The 13,226-nt window shown below is 49.8% G+C and overlaps 1 protein-coding gene across 6 annotated transcripts in view; it reads left to right on the top strand.

Annotated features, from left to right (window-relative positions):
* Nucleotides 1-13,226, top strand: part of EXOG (exo/endonuclease G) — an 87,225-nt gene that overhangs the window by 17,802 nt on the left and 56,197 nt on the right. For 3 of the 6 annotated variants that reach the window (XR_004352107.1, XR_004352106.1, XR_004352105.1), the window contains exons 6-8: nucleotides 2,687-3,188; nucleotides 5,496-5,596; nucleotides 5,692-5,795. Coding sequence is in view for 1 of the 6 variants with exons in the window: in XM_032648027.1 (XP_032503918.1) it covers nucleotides 2,687-3,148 (462 nt within the window). In the remaining 5 variants the exon portion in view is untranslated. Of the gene's footprint in view, nucleotides 1-2,686; nucleotides 5,033-5,495; nucleotides 5,597-5,691; nucleotides 5,796-12,311; nucleotides 12,366-13,226 lie in introns of those variants that run through there. The other 3 variants (XR_004352104.1, XR_004352103.1, XM_032648027.1) reach the window with 3 other exon arrangements.

Raw genomic sequence — 13,226 nt, 5'->3', positions numbered from 1 at the left:
CCCTCTGCAGAACCATCTTTTGCACCAATGCAATTGCATTTCTGTCTTTTGAATGATATCCACTACAAAAATAGCTTTTTTACATAGGCCTTGCAGGTTTCGAAATCTTTTTTTTTTTTTTTTTAACGTGTCCTTGTATCTTCAGAACTATTCTATGAGATAGACTGCTTGGGGATTGTTATTACCCATTTTATGAATGAGAAAAGAAGATACCAGTGGCTGTGACTTGCAACTTCGTGCAAAACCTCAGGTCTGTGGGGTTTCAATCTGCTGAACCATTCTGCTTCAGTACCCTAGTTTCTAGAAACATTTTCTGAAAGTCTTCCAGTTTTCCTGAAAGTGGGAAGGATTTATTATGTAGGTTGAGTTGTTTACAGAGAAGAAGATAGCTTTAAAATATTTCAGGATTTTTTTGTTTTTTAAGTTTTAGATTCAAGGAAGAAACAATGAGGGTTCTGAATTTCCAAATAGGACTGGTTGCTATATTAGGCAGATTAAAGATGTTTGCTTCCTGAGAACAAAGCAGACTGAACCAGAGAAGATAGTGGCTAAGGTTTCCATTATTCTCTTTATTTCTGGGAATACTAGTGTTTTATGCCCCCTTTGTTGAAATATTATAAGACCGTCATGGGTGGAAGAGTCGCACTTTGTGGTTCTTACTAGGAATTTCTGTGTCCATGAGGTTTCTCAGAAGTAATATTAGAGGTTCTCTAGCTATGTGAGAGTTTTTGAAAATCTGATAAAAATGGTACATTTCCATGAGGTAAAGCCATGAATCTTCATATGTCAAGCTTCTTTACTTTTGGCTGGAATTTAATAAACCTGGTTAGAAGCTCTGGTTGGCAGCACATGGCCTAACCAATTAATTATTATTATTATTTTTTTCAATTAATTATTTTTGAGAGTTGTCATTTGTAGACCAAGAGTCCATGAGGAGAGAAAATAATCAAGTGACTAGTCTCCTGACGGTTGGAGTCTGAGATCTGTGCTGCCGTGATGGAGGATGTCCACCAGGGGGCACCAAGGATTTGCTTAACTGTTGGCTCCCCAGCTAGTTAGTGCCTGGACCACCTGAAGCCCATTTAACCACCCCCACCCCCACCCCCAGCCCCTTGTAAACTATGGCTCAGGTGCACCCACCCCCTCAGCACTGCTGCTGATGCTCCGTATCGGCGTCTCACCACATTCTGCCTGCAGTGAAGGCTGTGGGTGTTGACTCTTCTCCTGGTTGGGAAGCTTCTTGCGAGCAGCGCCAGCGGCATTTACTTTCAAGATTATTCCTTTCCATATTTCCAGCAGTGCCGGGCACAGGACCTCTGAGTTGCAGTGTTGAGTTAACATCTCTTGGTGATCTGTGGGCTAGTTGTGTACTCCATCGAACTCACCTTCAGTGTGTTTTTTGGTCTTGAAGAGCATGCATAAATGACCTCTTGGGCGGCAGCGGGGGATTTTGTGTCTGTAGGTTGTGTAGTTTCATAAACCTTACTCTAAACTGCACCCTGACCAACCACTTTCACTAACTTCCAAGACAGTTACAGAGATCACTCCTGTGGAATGATGGGTCTTCCCTGCAGCCCTGCAGTTGGCCTTGGCGGTGGGACTTCCCTGCATGTTAGGCAGCAGATGGCCTCGGAGTTGTTAGGCTGTGCGCCGTGTGGGTAGGAGCTTGGGAAAAGCAGAAAAGAATCCTCTGTAGCTCTCATCCCTCTGCCTTATCTGGGCTCCCAGCGGGGCCTTCCACAGGGAGCGGGCTTGGCCTGGAAGGGAGGCCTCTTGCCAAGGAAGGACCGGCCCAGGAGGAGCAGTAGTACCGCAAGCATATTGTAGCTGGATTGTGTCATTTTATTGGAGACCATTAAGGAAATGGACGTTCATTTTTTTCTTTTCCAGAAAGCAGATAATGGCTTCTAAGCCAATTGGAAGGAAATTTGAAAAGGTTTCATAACAGTGTTATTTCATTATTACAGCCAGCCTCCACAGGCAGCCAAGTTGTTTTCAGGCCTGACCCTGGCTTTGGCTTTTTCGTTGTGTGGATACCTTTCCAAAGTGTCTGATTTGATGACACATTCAGGGGTTCTGTGTTTGACAGCAGACCCAAGAGTGTGCAGAACTCTGAGCAAACAGCATTTACAGTTACATAATGTAATTTAAAAAATGAGCCACAGTCTAGGTGATACTGGAGATAGTAATACTGATGTGGAGTGTCTGGGTGTTTCTTGAAAGGCTGTTTGTTTAGCTCCCTAGTGAATTTGGTAAACTAAGGCCATATTTTTATTTCTAGAGCTGGGAGTTCCCCAAGCTGGTCGTTTTGACCTTTGAATGTTAGGAGCACCAGAAGTTCTGATTATGAGACAGAGAGAAGGTGACACCTTTTCATGTCCATTAAAAAACCCAGGACTCACTCCTGACACCCCTTTGTCCTACAGACGGGGCAGAGAATGGGACCCCTGCTCTTTGGGATGGTATTGCGTTAAAGACAATCAGAATCTACCTGTTAAATGCTCATCTTCTCTGTGAATCTGTGTCTTGGTTATTATTACCTTTGGCAGCTGAATTTAAATCCATTGGGGGTAGGGTGGGGTAGTTTGTAAGTACATTTTCAGAAGTGCATCTTAAAGCTTTTCAGGAAAAATTTGGGACCTGCTAGTGCAAATAAGCATCGCAAATATGGTTGCTTTGCTTTTAGGTGATCGGCGAGGATAATGTTGCGGTGCCCTCCCACCTCTACAAGGTGATCCTGGCGCGCAGAAACCCGAGGTCTGCTGAGCCCCTGGCACTAGGGGCCTTCGTGGTGCCCAACAAGGCCATTGGCTTCCAGCCCCAATTAAGTGAGTTCCAGGTGAGCCTGCAGGAGCTGGAGAAGTTGTCAGGACTGGTGTTTTTCCCTCATCTGGATAGGACTAGTGACATCAAGAACATCTGCTCGGTGGACACCTGTAAGCTCCTGGATTTCAGGGAGTTCACTCTGTACCTGAGCACAAGAAAGATTGAGGGAGCCCGATCGGTACTCAGACTGGAAAAGGTCATGGAAAATTTGCAGAACGCAGGCATTGAACCTGATGAGGAGTTCATGACTCGCTACAGGAAGAAGCTGGAAGAACTCAAAGCTCAGGAGCAGTCAGGAGTCCTGGAGAGAAAGTCCTCATAGTTCACGTCTCAGAAGCGTGATGTCATCTGTAATGAAGCAGGTGCGGCCTCTTCAGATACTGTATTTTAGTGGCTTTGTTTTAAAATGATGGAATCCTAAATTTCAGACTAAATTTCTCCCCAAAAGATGTCAGATGTTTTGGTTGATATTTTATTTGACGTGGGAAACTAAGGAAACTGTTAACGCCTGCAGATCACGGGCTGGTCTTGTGTCAAGTTAACAGGAGGGCTGTGTCTGCGGGATGACGCTGTGTGCGTGTCCCTCTGGATGTATTGTATGTGAAGGCGTTATATTTTCTGCCTCTAAATCGTACAGTGTCTTTGATGTATCTGCTCAGCCTTCTTGGAACCCAAGATTGTACGTGTTCTTTCCCTGGGACTTGAGCTGGTCTTAGAGATGGCTTTTACATAACCTCTATATATTGTCCTGACCACGTGTATCATATATTTGTTTCTTGTTCCTCCTCTCATGGACCTGCTGTTCCTCCTCTTCTGTTATGCGAAGCACTCAACAACTACATTTTCTGCTCACTTAGTGTGTTCTGTATGCTAAGCTAAGTGCTTTACACGTATTATCCTACAGCTACCCTCTGAGGGAAATACCACTATCCTCATTTTACCCATGAGGAAATTGAGGCTTAGAGAGCTGAAGTATTTTGCCCAAGGTTCATCTTCCCAAAGAAGTAATCCACAAGGAATGAGGCATATAACATGGGGTACGTTAGAATCTTCCCTGACACAGAGGCTCAAGGACATACCTCCGTGGGTGTCTGTGATCCTGGGGCTTGCTTGGTAAGAGGGGTCTGGCTTCTTGTCTGCAGTCGAGCCATAGGGACTTGAGTGTCCTCTGACTTGAACTCTCCTTAGTTCTTTGGGAAGAAACAGTCACAGGTATTTGAACGGTAGAGGGCAGTGCTTCCTGGGGTCTATCTGAGTCCCTGCTGGCCTTCAGAAATGCAGTTCTTCTAGTGCCTGGCTGGTGCCAAATCGATGTGTTCCTTGCTTTCCAGATGGGCTTTTGTGAATCTCTGCCCGCAGATTCACCAGCTCATGGCTTGCTCGCCTTTGTGCCTGCCTGTCTACCTGGTTGGCCCAAAGACCCAAAGACAGTTAGTTACCTCTGGGGGAAACAGTGTCTGTTTTTCTGAGCCAGATCTCTAGATTTGGGTTTACGTGGAATCCTTTCATGGGCTGTCATAAGTGCAGGCAGTAATATATCTTCAAATAGAGCATAGGAACTTGTCTGACTGTGTCCTGTCAGTACTGTCTTTCCAAGTGGTGTTACCAGAACAGTTTTTGTGGTGTTTTTGTGTTTGTCTCTAACAGAAATGCCAAGGTGTTAAGATAAAGGTAAGATGAGAATGGTTGATCTTGTTCTGCTTTATTCGGGTAAACAAGAAAGAAGTTGGGGGGTCAGAACACTTCAGCCCGGTTAAAGCTGGCCTGTTTTATCCCACTGTTCCCCATTAGCTTGTGCCAGTCTCTTTCTTCTCAAGGAGAAAGAGCCCAAATGTCACTGTGACCAAAAACATCTGTTACTTTTTCTCCTTCTTGAAGAGGTGACAGTGGGGTCTGGGTGTTTTTCCAGGAGCCCGAGGGCGGCTCTGTGGGAGGGGTCCTACCGCCCATCTCCAGAGGTGAGTCCCCGTCCACTGTCCCCCGAGCCTGTCACTACGTTCTCCTCTGACCTCAGTATCCAGCAGCCTTGGGGTTATTCCCATGCTGTTCTCACTCCTGTGCCTCCACCTCGATGGTAGAAAGTCTTGATTTTTAGATCAGTAAATTAAAGTGTCTTAACACATTTTTAGTTCCTATGAAAAATGCTACCTAGTCATTGTGAAAAAGAGATAACTACTTATAATAATAAAAAAAATGTGTCTCCCAATCCTCATTATTATATGTAAAAGTTTTGTTGGTATACAACAAGTGGTGCTTGAATTGTTGTCTCAACACTTCCACTAAGAGTCCCTCCAAAACAAACTGAAATGTAAACACTGGGTAGAGCTCAGGACTTTCCCCTGGATCAGATCACTTCCGCCTCCCCCGTGGGACTGTTGAGTACTTGGATTCAGACGCAGCAGAGCCCTAGACCTCCCCCCAGCATCAGGTGTGTCCCTCTGGTCAGAGAAGCACCTCATTACTGACCTGAGCCAATCACCATCCAGCCGGGCCCTCTCCGGGTCCTGCCGCGGTCTCAGGCTGCACCTGGGACTCTGCCTTCCACTCTGTTTATGCTCAGGGAGCCCCTGGTCTGAGGGAGGCTGCCGAGGGAGAAGGACCCAGGCTCTGCTGCTGGGACACCCGTCTGGGGGCGAGGGACTCACTCCCTAATCTCTCTCCACCTGCAGTAACATCTTTATTTCGAGACTTCAGGCTCTTCGGTCTATGGATTGAGACTGTTTCACCTATATCGTATGCAGCAAAGGGGGACCTTACACAAGTGGCAAAGGTAGGATGGGTGTGCTAGCCCCTTAAATACCTGCTAGTGTTTCTGCACTTGTGCCTCCATCTTCAAAAGGCTGAAAACCTCCGTCCCTCCTTCAGGACTTAGAATAGAGCCCAGCAGGAGATACAGAATGTGATCTCAAGGGAATGAATGGCTTCCTACAGAGCTGGGCTCAGCCTGCAACCCTGCTCTTGGAGTGACCGTGAGTATTACCATGTCGCCTGTGTTCCCTGCCTTGATCGTGAGTCCATAAATGTCATTGGCGTTAACACGATGAATCTCCAATTTCCCGTCAGCGGCCCGTCCCCGACCCCAGGGTCCGCTGCTCTGTTCCCTGCTAACTCCCTACCACGTCCACCCCGTGTGCCCTTCCCCTTTCTGGGCCCTCACTCTCCTCCTTGAGCCTCTAATTCATTCTGGTGGAGCTGGTCAGGGGTGGCCTCACATCGACCATGGAACCCCTGCTCTTGCCCACGCCCATGCCCAGCTTCTTCGTCTGGCCTGCTTTTCTGGGTGTCGTCATGGAGGTGGTCTATCACGGGATCCAGTGCTGTTTTTCCAGTCCAGCCTCACCTTCAGGGACCAACCCTCAGGTCATCAGAGGGCCGAGTGGGATGTACCACACTCTGTATAATTTGGGGCAAGGGGAGATGGGGTGCTTGGATGGGCTTCTCTTCCATGTTCTTGAACTTGACAATTCGGCCAAGGGCTGGTCCCCTCTGAGTGCACGGCACTCTAGGGGTCAATGTGGCCTAATGCCACACTGATGGGACCCCTCAGTCAGCAGGCTCTCAGGCTAGATAGGACAGGAGGGTCATCTTGTCCAGTGCGCCTCATGTTTGGCTCACGTCAGAGTAGCCTAGGGAGTTTAATCCGCCCCCGCCCCAATTTTATTTTGAATAATTTCAAGCTTTCAGAAAAGTTGAAAGTGCAATGAATGCCCTCCCTCAATATTGTGTCTCATTGGTGTTCTTTTCTTGAACCATTTAAAAGTAAATCATTGTCTAAAATAAAGTAAGTTGTAGACACAGCACTTCACTTTTTTTTTTGTTTTTTTACTTTATTTTTTTAAAATTGAAGTATAGTTGATTTACAATGTTGTATTTCTGCTGTACGGCACAGTGATTCAGTTACACATATATATACATTCTTTTTTTATATTCTTTTCCATTATGGTTTTTTTTAAATTAATTTATTTTTGACTGCCTTGGGTCTTCGTTGCTGCACATGGGCTTTCTCTAGTTGCGGCGAGCGGGGGCTACTCTTTGTTGTGGTGCACGGGCTTCTCATTGCGGTGGCTTCTCTTGTTGCAGATCATGGGCTCTAGGTGTGTGGGCTTCAGTAGTTGTAGCACATGGGCTCAGTAGTTGTGGCGCGCAGGCTCAGTAGTTGTGGCACACGGGCTTAGTTGCTCCGCGGCATGTGGGATCTTCCCGGACTAGGGCTCGAACCCGTGTCCCCTGCATTGGCAGGCGGATTCTTAACCACTGCACCACCAGGGAAGCCCTCCATTATGGTTTATCATAGGGTATTGAATATACTTCTCTGTGCTATACAGTAGACCTTGTTGTTTATCCATTCTATATATAATAGCTTACGTCTGCTAACCCCAACCTCCCACTACATCCCTCCCCCAACCCCCTCCCCCTTGGCAACCACAAGTCTGTTCTCTATGTCCGTGATTCTGTTTCTGTTTCATAGGTTCATTTGTGTCATATTTTAGCTTCCACATATAAGTGATATCATATGGTATTTTTCTCTGTCTGACTTAACTTAGTATGGTAATCTCTAGTTGCATCCATGTTACTGCAAATGGCATTATTTTCTTTTTTATGGCTGAGTAATATTCCATTGTATGTACCACATCTTCTTTATCCATTCATCTGTTGATGGGCATTTAGGTTGCTTCCATATCTTGGCTATTGTGAATAGTGTTGCATTGAACATTGGGGTGCATGTATCTTTTCAAATTAGAGTTTTCTCTGGATATATGCCCAGGAGTGGGATTGCTGGATCATATGGTAGCTGTATTTTTAGTTTTTAAAGGAGCCTTCATACTCTTCTCCATAGTGGAGAATTAATTCTTAAATAGAATAGGTCCCCAATGAACCATCCATCCTGCTTGCCAAGTACTCTTTGGGCCACATGTAGGAGGCCTGAGGGCCAGCCAAGGAGGTGGCCTTGAGGAGGCCTCTTGCCTCTCGTGGCACCTTCCTTGTCCTAGTCAGAGACCAGAGGCGCCTCCACCCACTCTTGGGTGCTCTGTCCCCCAGTTTTGCATCCAAAATTGCTCCCAAGTTTCTCACCCTCCACTGTCCCCATCCTAGTCCAAGCCCCATCATCTCTCCCTACAGAGACCACCTGACCTGTTTCCCCTCATCTTTTCTTATGCCCCACAGATCTTTCCCTCAGAGCAAGAGGTGGGATCTTTCTAAAGTACAAACCCAGATGGCAACCGTGCCCCTCCCCGCAAATAATAAAAAAGCATGTACAGCAAGGCACCTCTTTGTGTGCCCCTGGGTCATGTCCACACTCTGCTCCTGGCTCCCCCTCACTCCCATGCCAGCCACGTGGGCCACCTTTCCCTTCTGGACCAGGCTGCGACCCTTCCCTCTCTCTGCCTGGCAACACCCACCTCAGTCAACAAAAATGCCATGTCTTCATCAGAGGTCTTCCCTGACGCCATCCCCTGGATATTCTTACTCGTTGTACTTTGTCCCCCACCCCCTCACTGTTTTGTAATTATAAAGAGCCCTGGTTTGTGGATTTTGAGGTTAATGTCTGTCTCCCCAGGATGGCATGGGCCTCCCCTGTTTGTGCTCATTTTTTTAACTCCAGAATCTGGGAGATGTTCAGCACATGTTTGCTAAAGGAAGAATGGACAGGTGCCTCGGTTTCCCCAGTTGGTCCCGTGTGTAGGCTGACATCACTTAGCAGGAGTGAATGAGTGAGGAAGGGGACTCCTTTGGCTCCGGGGCCTCCTGTCCCTCGCGCCTGGGGAGTCCCGCTGCCGTCAGGCCTGCTGGCCAGGCTGTGGCCCCACTGCTCCGTTTTTATTTATCCTGCAGACGTCAGAGTCTCTACAGGAGGAGGAGGGTGGTCACGCAGCAGCTGGGGCTGACGGGAAGCAGACACATGGGGCCAGGTGGTCCTCAGCCGGGGCACAGGAGCAGAGAAATCAGCACGGGGGGCTCTGCAGCTGGGGCCTGGCAGCAGGTGGGTGGCGAGGGCTGGGCGGGCTGCCCATAATTGAGGAGCTGACAGTGCACGTAAAGAGCCCACTTAGTGGAAGTGGAGGACTGGGGGTGGGAAGTCCAGAGCTTCAGCACCCCGACCCAGCCATGCCCCTGGCCTATGGTCTTCCTCATGCCTCCTGTACTCCAGCCCCTCACTGCCTCCTAGTCTCCCTGCTCTGGGCTTCTAGAACCCCCAGGCCCCCAGCCCCTGTGACGCCCTCCGCCCTCCCAGCCTCCCTGTCCCTCAGTTCCCCAGTCGCCACCTCTGGCCTGTCCTGCCAGCGGCCTGGGCCCTGCTGGCCAGCCTCCTTCTCTCACCTCCTTCCACTCCCTGTGGTGCCCTGGCACCAGCCCCAGGTCTGTGTGGACTGATTTCCCGACACTCCTGTCCTCTCTGCCCCACACCCCCAGGGAGGGGCTCTCTTGGGGATCCAGCTTCCCCCAGAGGTCAGGTGGGGGGAGGGTGTGGCTGATGGAGGGCCTGGTCCCTCCCCCCGCCCCGAGCTGTGGAGCTGAGCTAGGGAGAGGGTGCTGTGGGGAGAGGGAAGGGCATGCGGGGCCACTGCGGGGCAGGGGGTGGGGTCCCCGAAAGGCCACACTACCTTCCCAGCTTCCTTGGTCTTGCCTGGTGCCATCTGCCCTTCCCAGCTCTTCCTCAGTCTCCACTGTACCCGCTGGTCCTTCCAGCTTCTCGTGGTCCCTCTCATTGGTGACTGAGGAGCTGGGGCCTAGGTTATTCTGTGTGTCAGGAAGGACGGGCTGGGGGGAGCTTTCTGCTGCATTGTGTGTGTAACTAGTGTCCCGGGGGTGGGTGGCTATCGGGGGTGCCCCTGGGTGGAGGAAGGGACCTGTGAGGGGTGTGTCAGTAAACAGAGAGCAGTTCAGGAAATCAGTGGATGTTACTGTGGAAGGGACTTAGAGATTGTCCCTAACCATTTACAGATGCAAACACAGGGCTCTGGAAGAGGGAAATTGGATTGGCATGAACAAGTCACACGGGGGCTGGTAGTCATGCTCATCATTATCATGCTGGATATCTATTAAGTGCTACTGTGTACTAGGGATTATTGTAGATTCTTCATGTGTCTTAGTTTACACAATCCTCACACTACCTTAGGAGGTAAGTACTGTCATGCCCATTTTACAGATGAGAAAAGGGAGACTAGAACAGTGAGGTCAGTTTCTCCACATGGTGCAGCAAGCCCATGCAGAGCAATGGAATGTTTTCACACTGCACAGGGAGTTTTGCTCCTTCAAATGGTGGCATATGTATTAATATATAAAGTATTTCTTTAGAGCTCCTTAAAAACAATAGCAGACATTTCACCAAGGAGGATGTAGGAATGGCTAATAAGCACATGAAAAGATGCTCAACATCATTTGTCATCATTAGTCATCAGGGAAATGCAGATTAAAATTATAGGATACACCCACCCAATTGGCTAAAATTAAAGGAAAAAAAAAAGACAATTCCAAATGTTGGCATGGATATGGAGCAACTGGAACTCTCTTTTTTCTTTCCTTTTTTTTTTTTTTGTGGTACTCAGGCCTCTCACTGCTGTGGCCTCTCCCGTTGTGGAGCACAGGCTCTGGATGTGCAGGCTCAGCGGCCATGGCTTACGGGCCCAGCCGCTCCGCCGCATGTGGGATCTTCCCAGACCGGGGTGCGAACCCGTGTCCCCTGCATCGGCAGGCGGACTCCCAACCACTGCGCCACCAGGGAAGCCCGAGCAACTGGAACTCTCATTGCTGGTGGGAATGAATGATGAGCAACCACTTTGGAAAACATTTGACAACTTCTATAGAGTTAAACATATACTAATCAGATGAAACGGATTAGTTGTCCCCTGAAACTAAATTTCTAGGCATTTACCCAAGAGATAAAACATATGATCACACAAACACAAGTACACAATGTTGATAGCGGCAGCTTTATTCCTGATGGCAAAAAACTGTAAACAACCCAAATGTCCAGTCCATCAACTATTGAATGCAAAACCAACCATGGTACCTCCATTTAATGGAGTACCTCTCAGCAATGAAAAGGAACAAACCGACACAGGCAGCAACACGGATGAGGTTCAAATGCATTATGCTAAGTGACAGCAGCCAGACACAAAGGCTATGTGCAGTATGATTCCGTTCAAATGAATGCTCCAGAAAAAAGAACTACAGGAGCAGAAAACACCTCAGTGGTTTCCAGGGACTGGGGCTGGGAAAGGGGTTGAATGCGAAGGAGCATGAGGACGTGATGGAAATATTTGATATCTTGATTTTGGTGGTGGTGATTACTGCTTATACATTTGTCAAAACTCACCACACTGCGCATTTAAAAAGAGTGACTTTTGGGACTTCCCTCGTGGTCCAGTGGCTAAGACCCCAAGCTCCCAATGTAAGGGGGCCAGATTTGATCCCTGGTCAGGGAACTAGATCCCACATGCTGCAGCTAAGACCCAGCGCAGCAAAAATAAATAAATATTAAAAAAGGAAAGGGGTTAAGATCTTAAAAAGGATGAATTTGTTACGTGTAAATTATACCCCACGGAATGTGATCTAAGGATAGAAACAGTGGGCTGGAGAGGATAGAAAGTACGATGGTCATTGTTGCCTCATTGAGAAAGTGACATCCGAGGAAAGAGAGGGGCGCCATGCACTCTCTGGGAGAAGACTGTGACAGAGTGGGAACAGCCACTGCTGAAGCCCTCAGGTGAGGCATGCGTGCAAGGCCTGGGCAGGAGCCAGCAAGGAGCTGGTGTGGCTGAAGTGGAGTAAGAGCTGGGGTTGTAGACGGGCTCAGACAGGTCCTGGGGAGCGGGGTGCATTGGGGGGCTGCAGAGGGCTCAGGCTGTTTTCTGAGTGTGATGGGGGCCACTCGGGGGTTCTGTGCAACTTGCCTTTTAATAGACGCCACTGGCTGCTGTGTTGAGAAAGGTCTGGGCCAAGGACCAACCAGGAGGCCTTTGTAAGAATCCAGGTAAGAGGCGTTGGTGGCTCAGACCAGCGTGGCGACAGTGGTGTTGAGGAGTGGTCTGACTTGGGATATATTCTGAAGGCAGAGCCGGCAGGATTTCCTGCTGGATTGGATGTGGGTTGTGTGAGAGAGAGGAGGTAGGGATGATGCCAGGGTTTTTGGCCTGAGCAGCTGGAGCTTCAGCTGAAAACCCCATGGGGGCTGCTGACCGGTGTTACCTGTCCCCTGGGGCGTGTGGCTGAAGTGAAGACAGACACAGGGGAGGGCTCGGCCCTGCTCCTGGCTCTGGGGCTCAGGGGATGGGCTGCCTGTACTGGTTATTCCATTACCCTTTATTTATTGGCCTTATTGGCTTTTGTCATTTCCTCGTCTCCTGTCTGGAGAGAAGACCATAAATGTGATGGATTGATACAGGATACAGGAGGCCCAATTATCTCTGTCGAGCCAGCCTCTCCTCTTGGTCAAGCCCTCCCCGTGCTCCGTCTTTGCAGCATCTCCCATTGCCTTGCAGGCAGAAGCAGCCTGGTCCCTGGCTGTCCAGGAAGAGGGAGTGCAGCCCAAGAGGGTGAGTGGCAGACAGACGGTCCCCAGGAGACACGGCTCCAAGAGCAAATACAGGAGGCAAGCTCAGCCCCACAGAGGCCGGGCCGGAGGAGAGCGGGGTGGGAGGGCAGGATGTACCGCCGCCGGTCAGCCCACGTCCGGGGAGGGGGGCTCTGCTTCGACTTTCACGCCTTTCTGGAATCCGAGCTGGCGCCTCCCTCCACGAACGCTGGGGCGATGGGGCTTTTCTCTCCGGCAGCAGGTGCCTGGCAGCTGCCCGTGGATGCCAGCCCCGTGAACTGGCCTGGGAGGAAGTGCCTGTCGGAGTGGTGATTGTACGTGCTGGGCTTGGGCTTGGGCTTGGCCCGTCCCCGTCCCCTGCCCTTCAGGCTGACTTGGGACGCCCACAGGAGAGAGGCACCTTGCGTGGGGGCCCCCCGGGTCCCTCTGGGATCGCCCCAGGATCCCCTGAGACAGAGCTTGGCAGCTGCCGGGCTTTGAGTGTCATTTCTGAACCAAATCCCTCGGCCCCCACCTCAGGCCTGTCTGCCTGCCTCTGTCCCTGGGAATGTCCTGAGGCCCCTGGTCCAGGGTGGTTGGGACAGGAAGCCTGAGGTTCCTTCTTAGGATTTTAGGCATCTCCCTATGGTCACGCCCTGCTCGCTCCCCAACACGGATCCTGGTTGCTGTGCCTTGAGTGTGCATGTGTGTGAATCCGCACCTGCCTCTCCACGTAGGCGAGCATCTCATGTAGGTGGCGTCCTTCCAGAAGAACAGAGTGGAAGGTGGGGCTGTGGGTGAGAATAGGAGCCAGGGACCTAAGAGAACAGAAGGGCAGGAAGGACTCAAATGGAGGAGAGGATCCAGGTGAACCCAGTGGACG

The sequence above is a fragment of the Phocoena sinus genome, chromosome 11 (genome assembly GCF_008692025.1).
Source record: "Phocoena sinus isolate mPhoSin1 chromosome 11, mPhoSin1.pri, whole genome shotgun sequence".
NCBI lineage: Eukaryota > Metazoa > Chordata > Mammalia > Artiodactyla > Phocoenidae > Phocoena > Phocoena sinus.
This window is presented reverse-complemented; position numbering and strand designations above follow the sequence as displayed.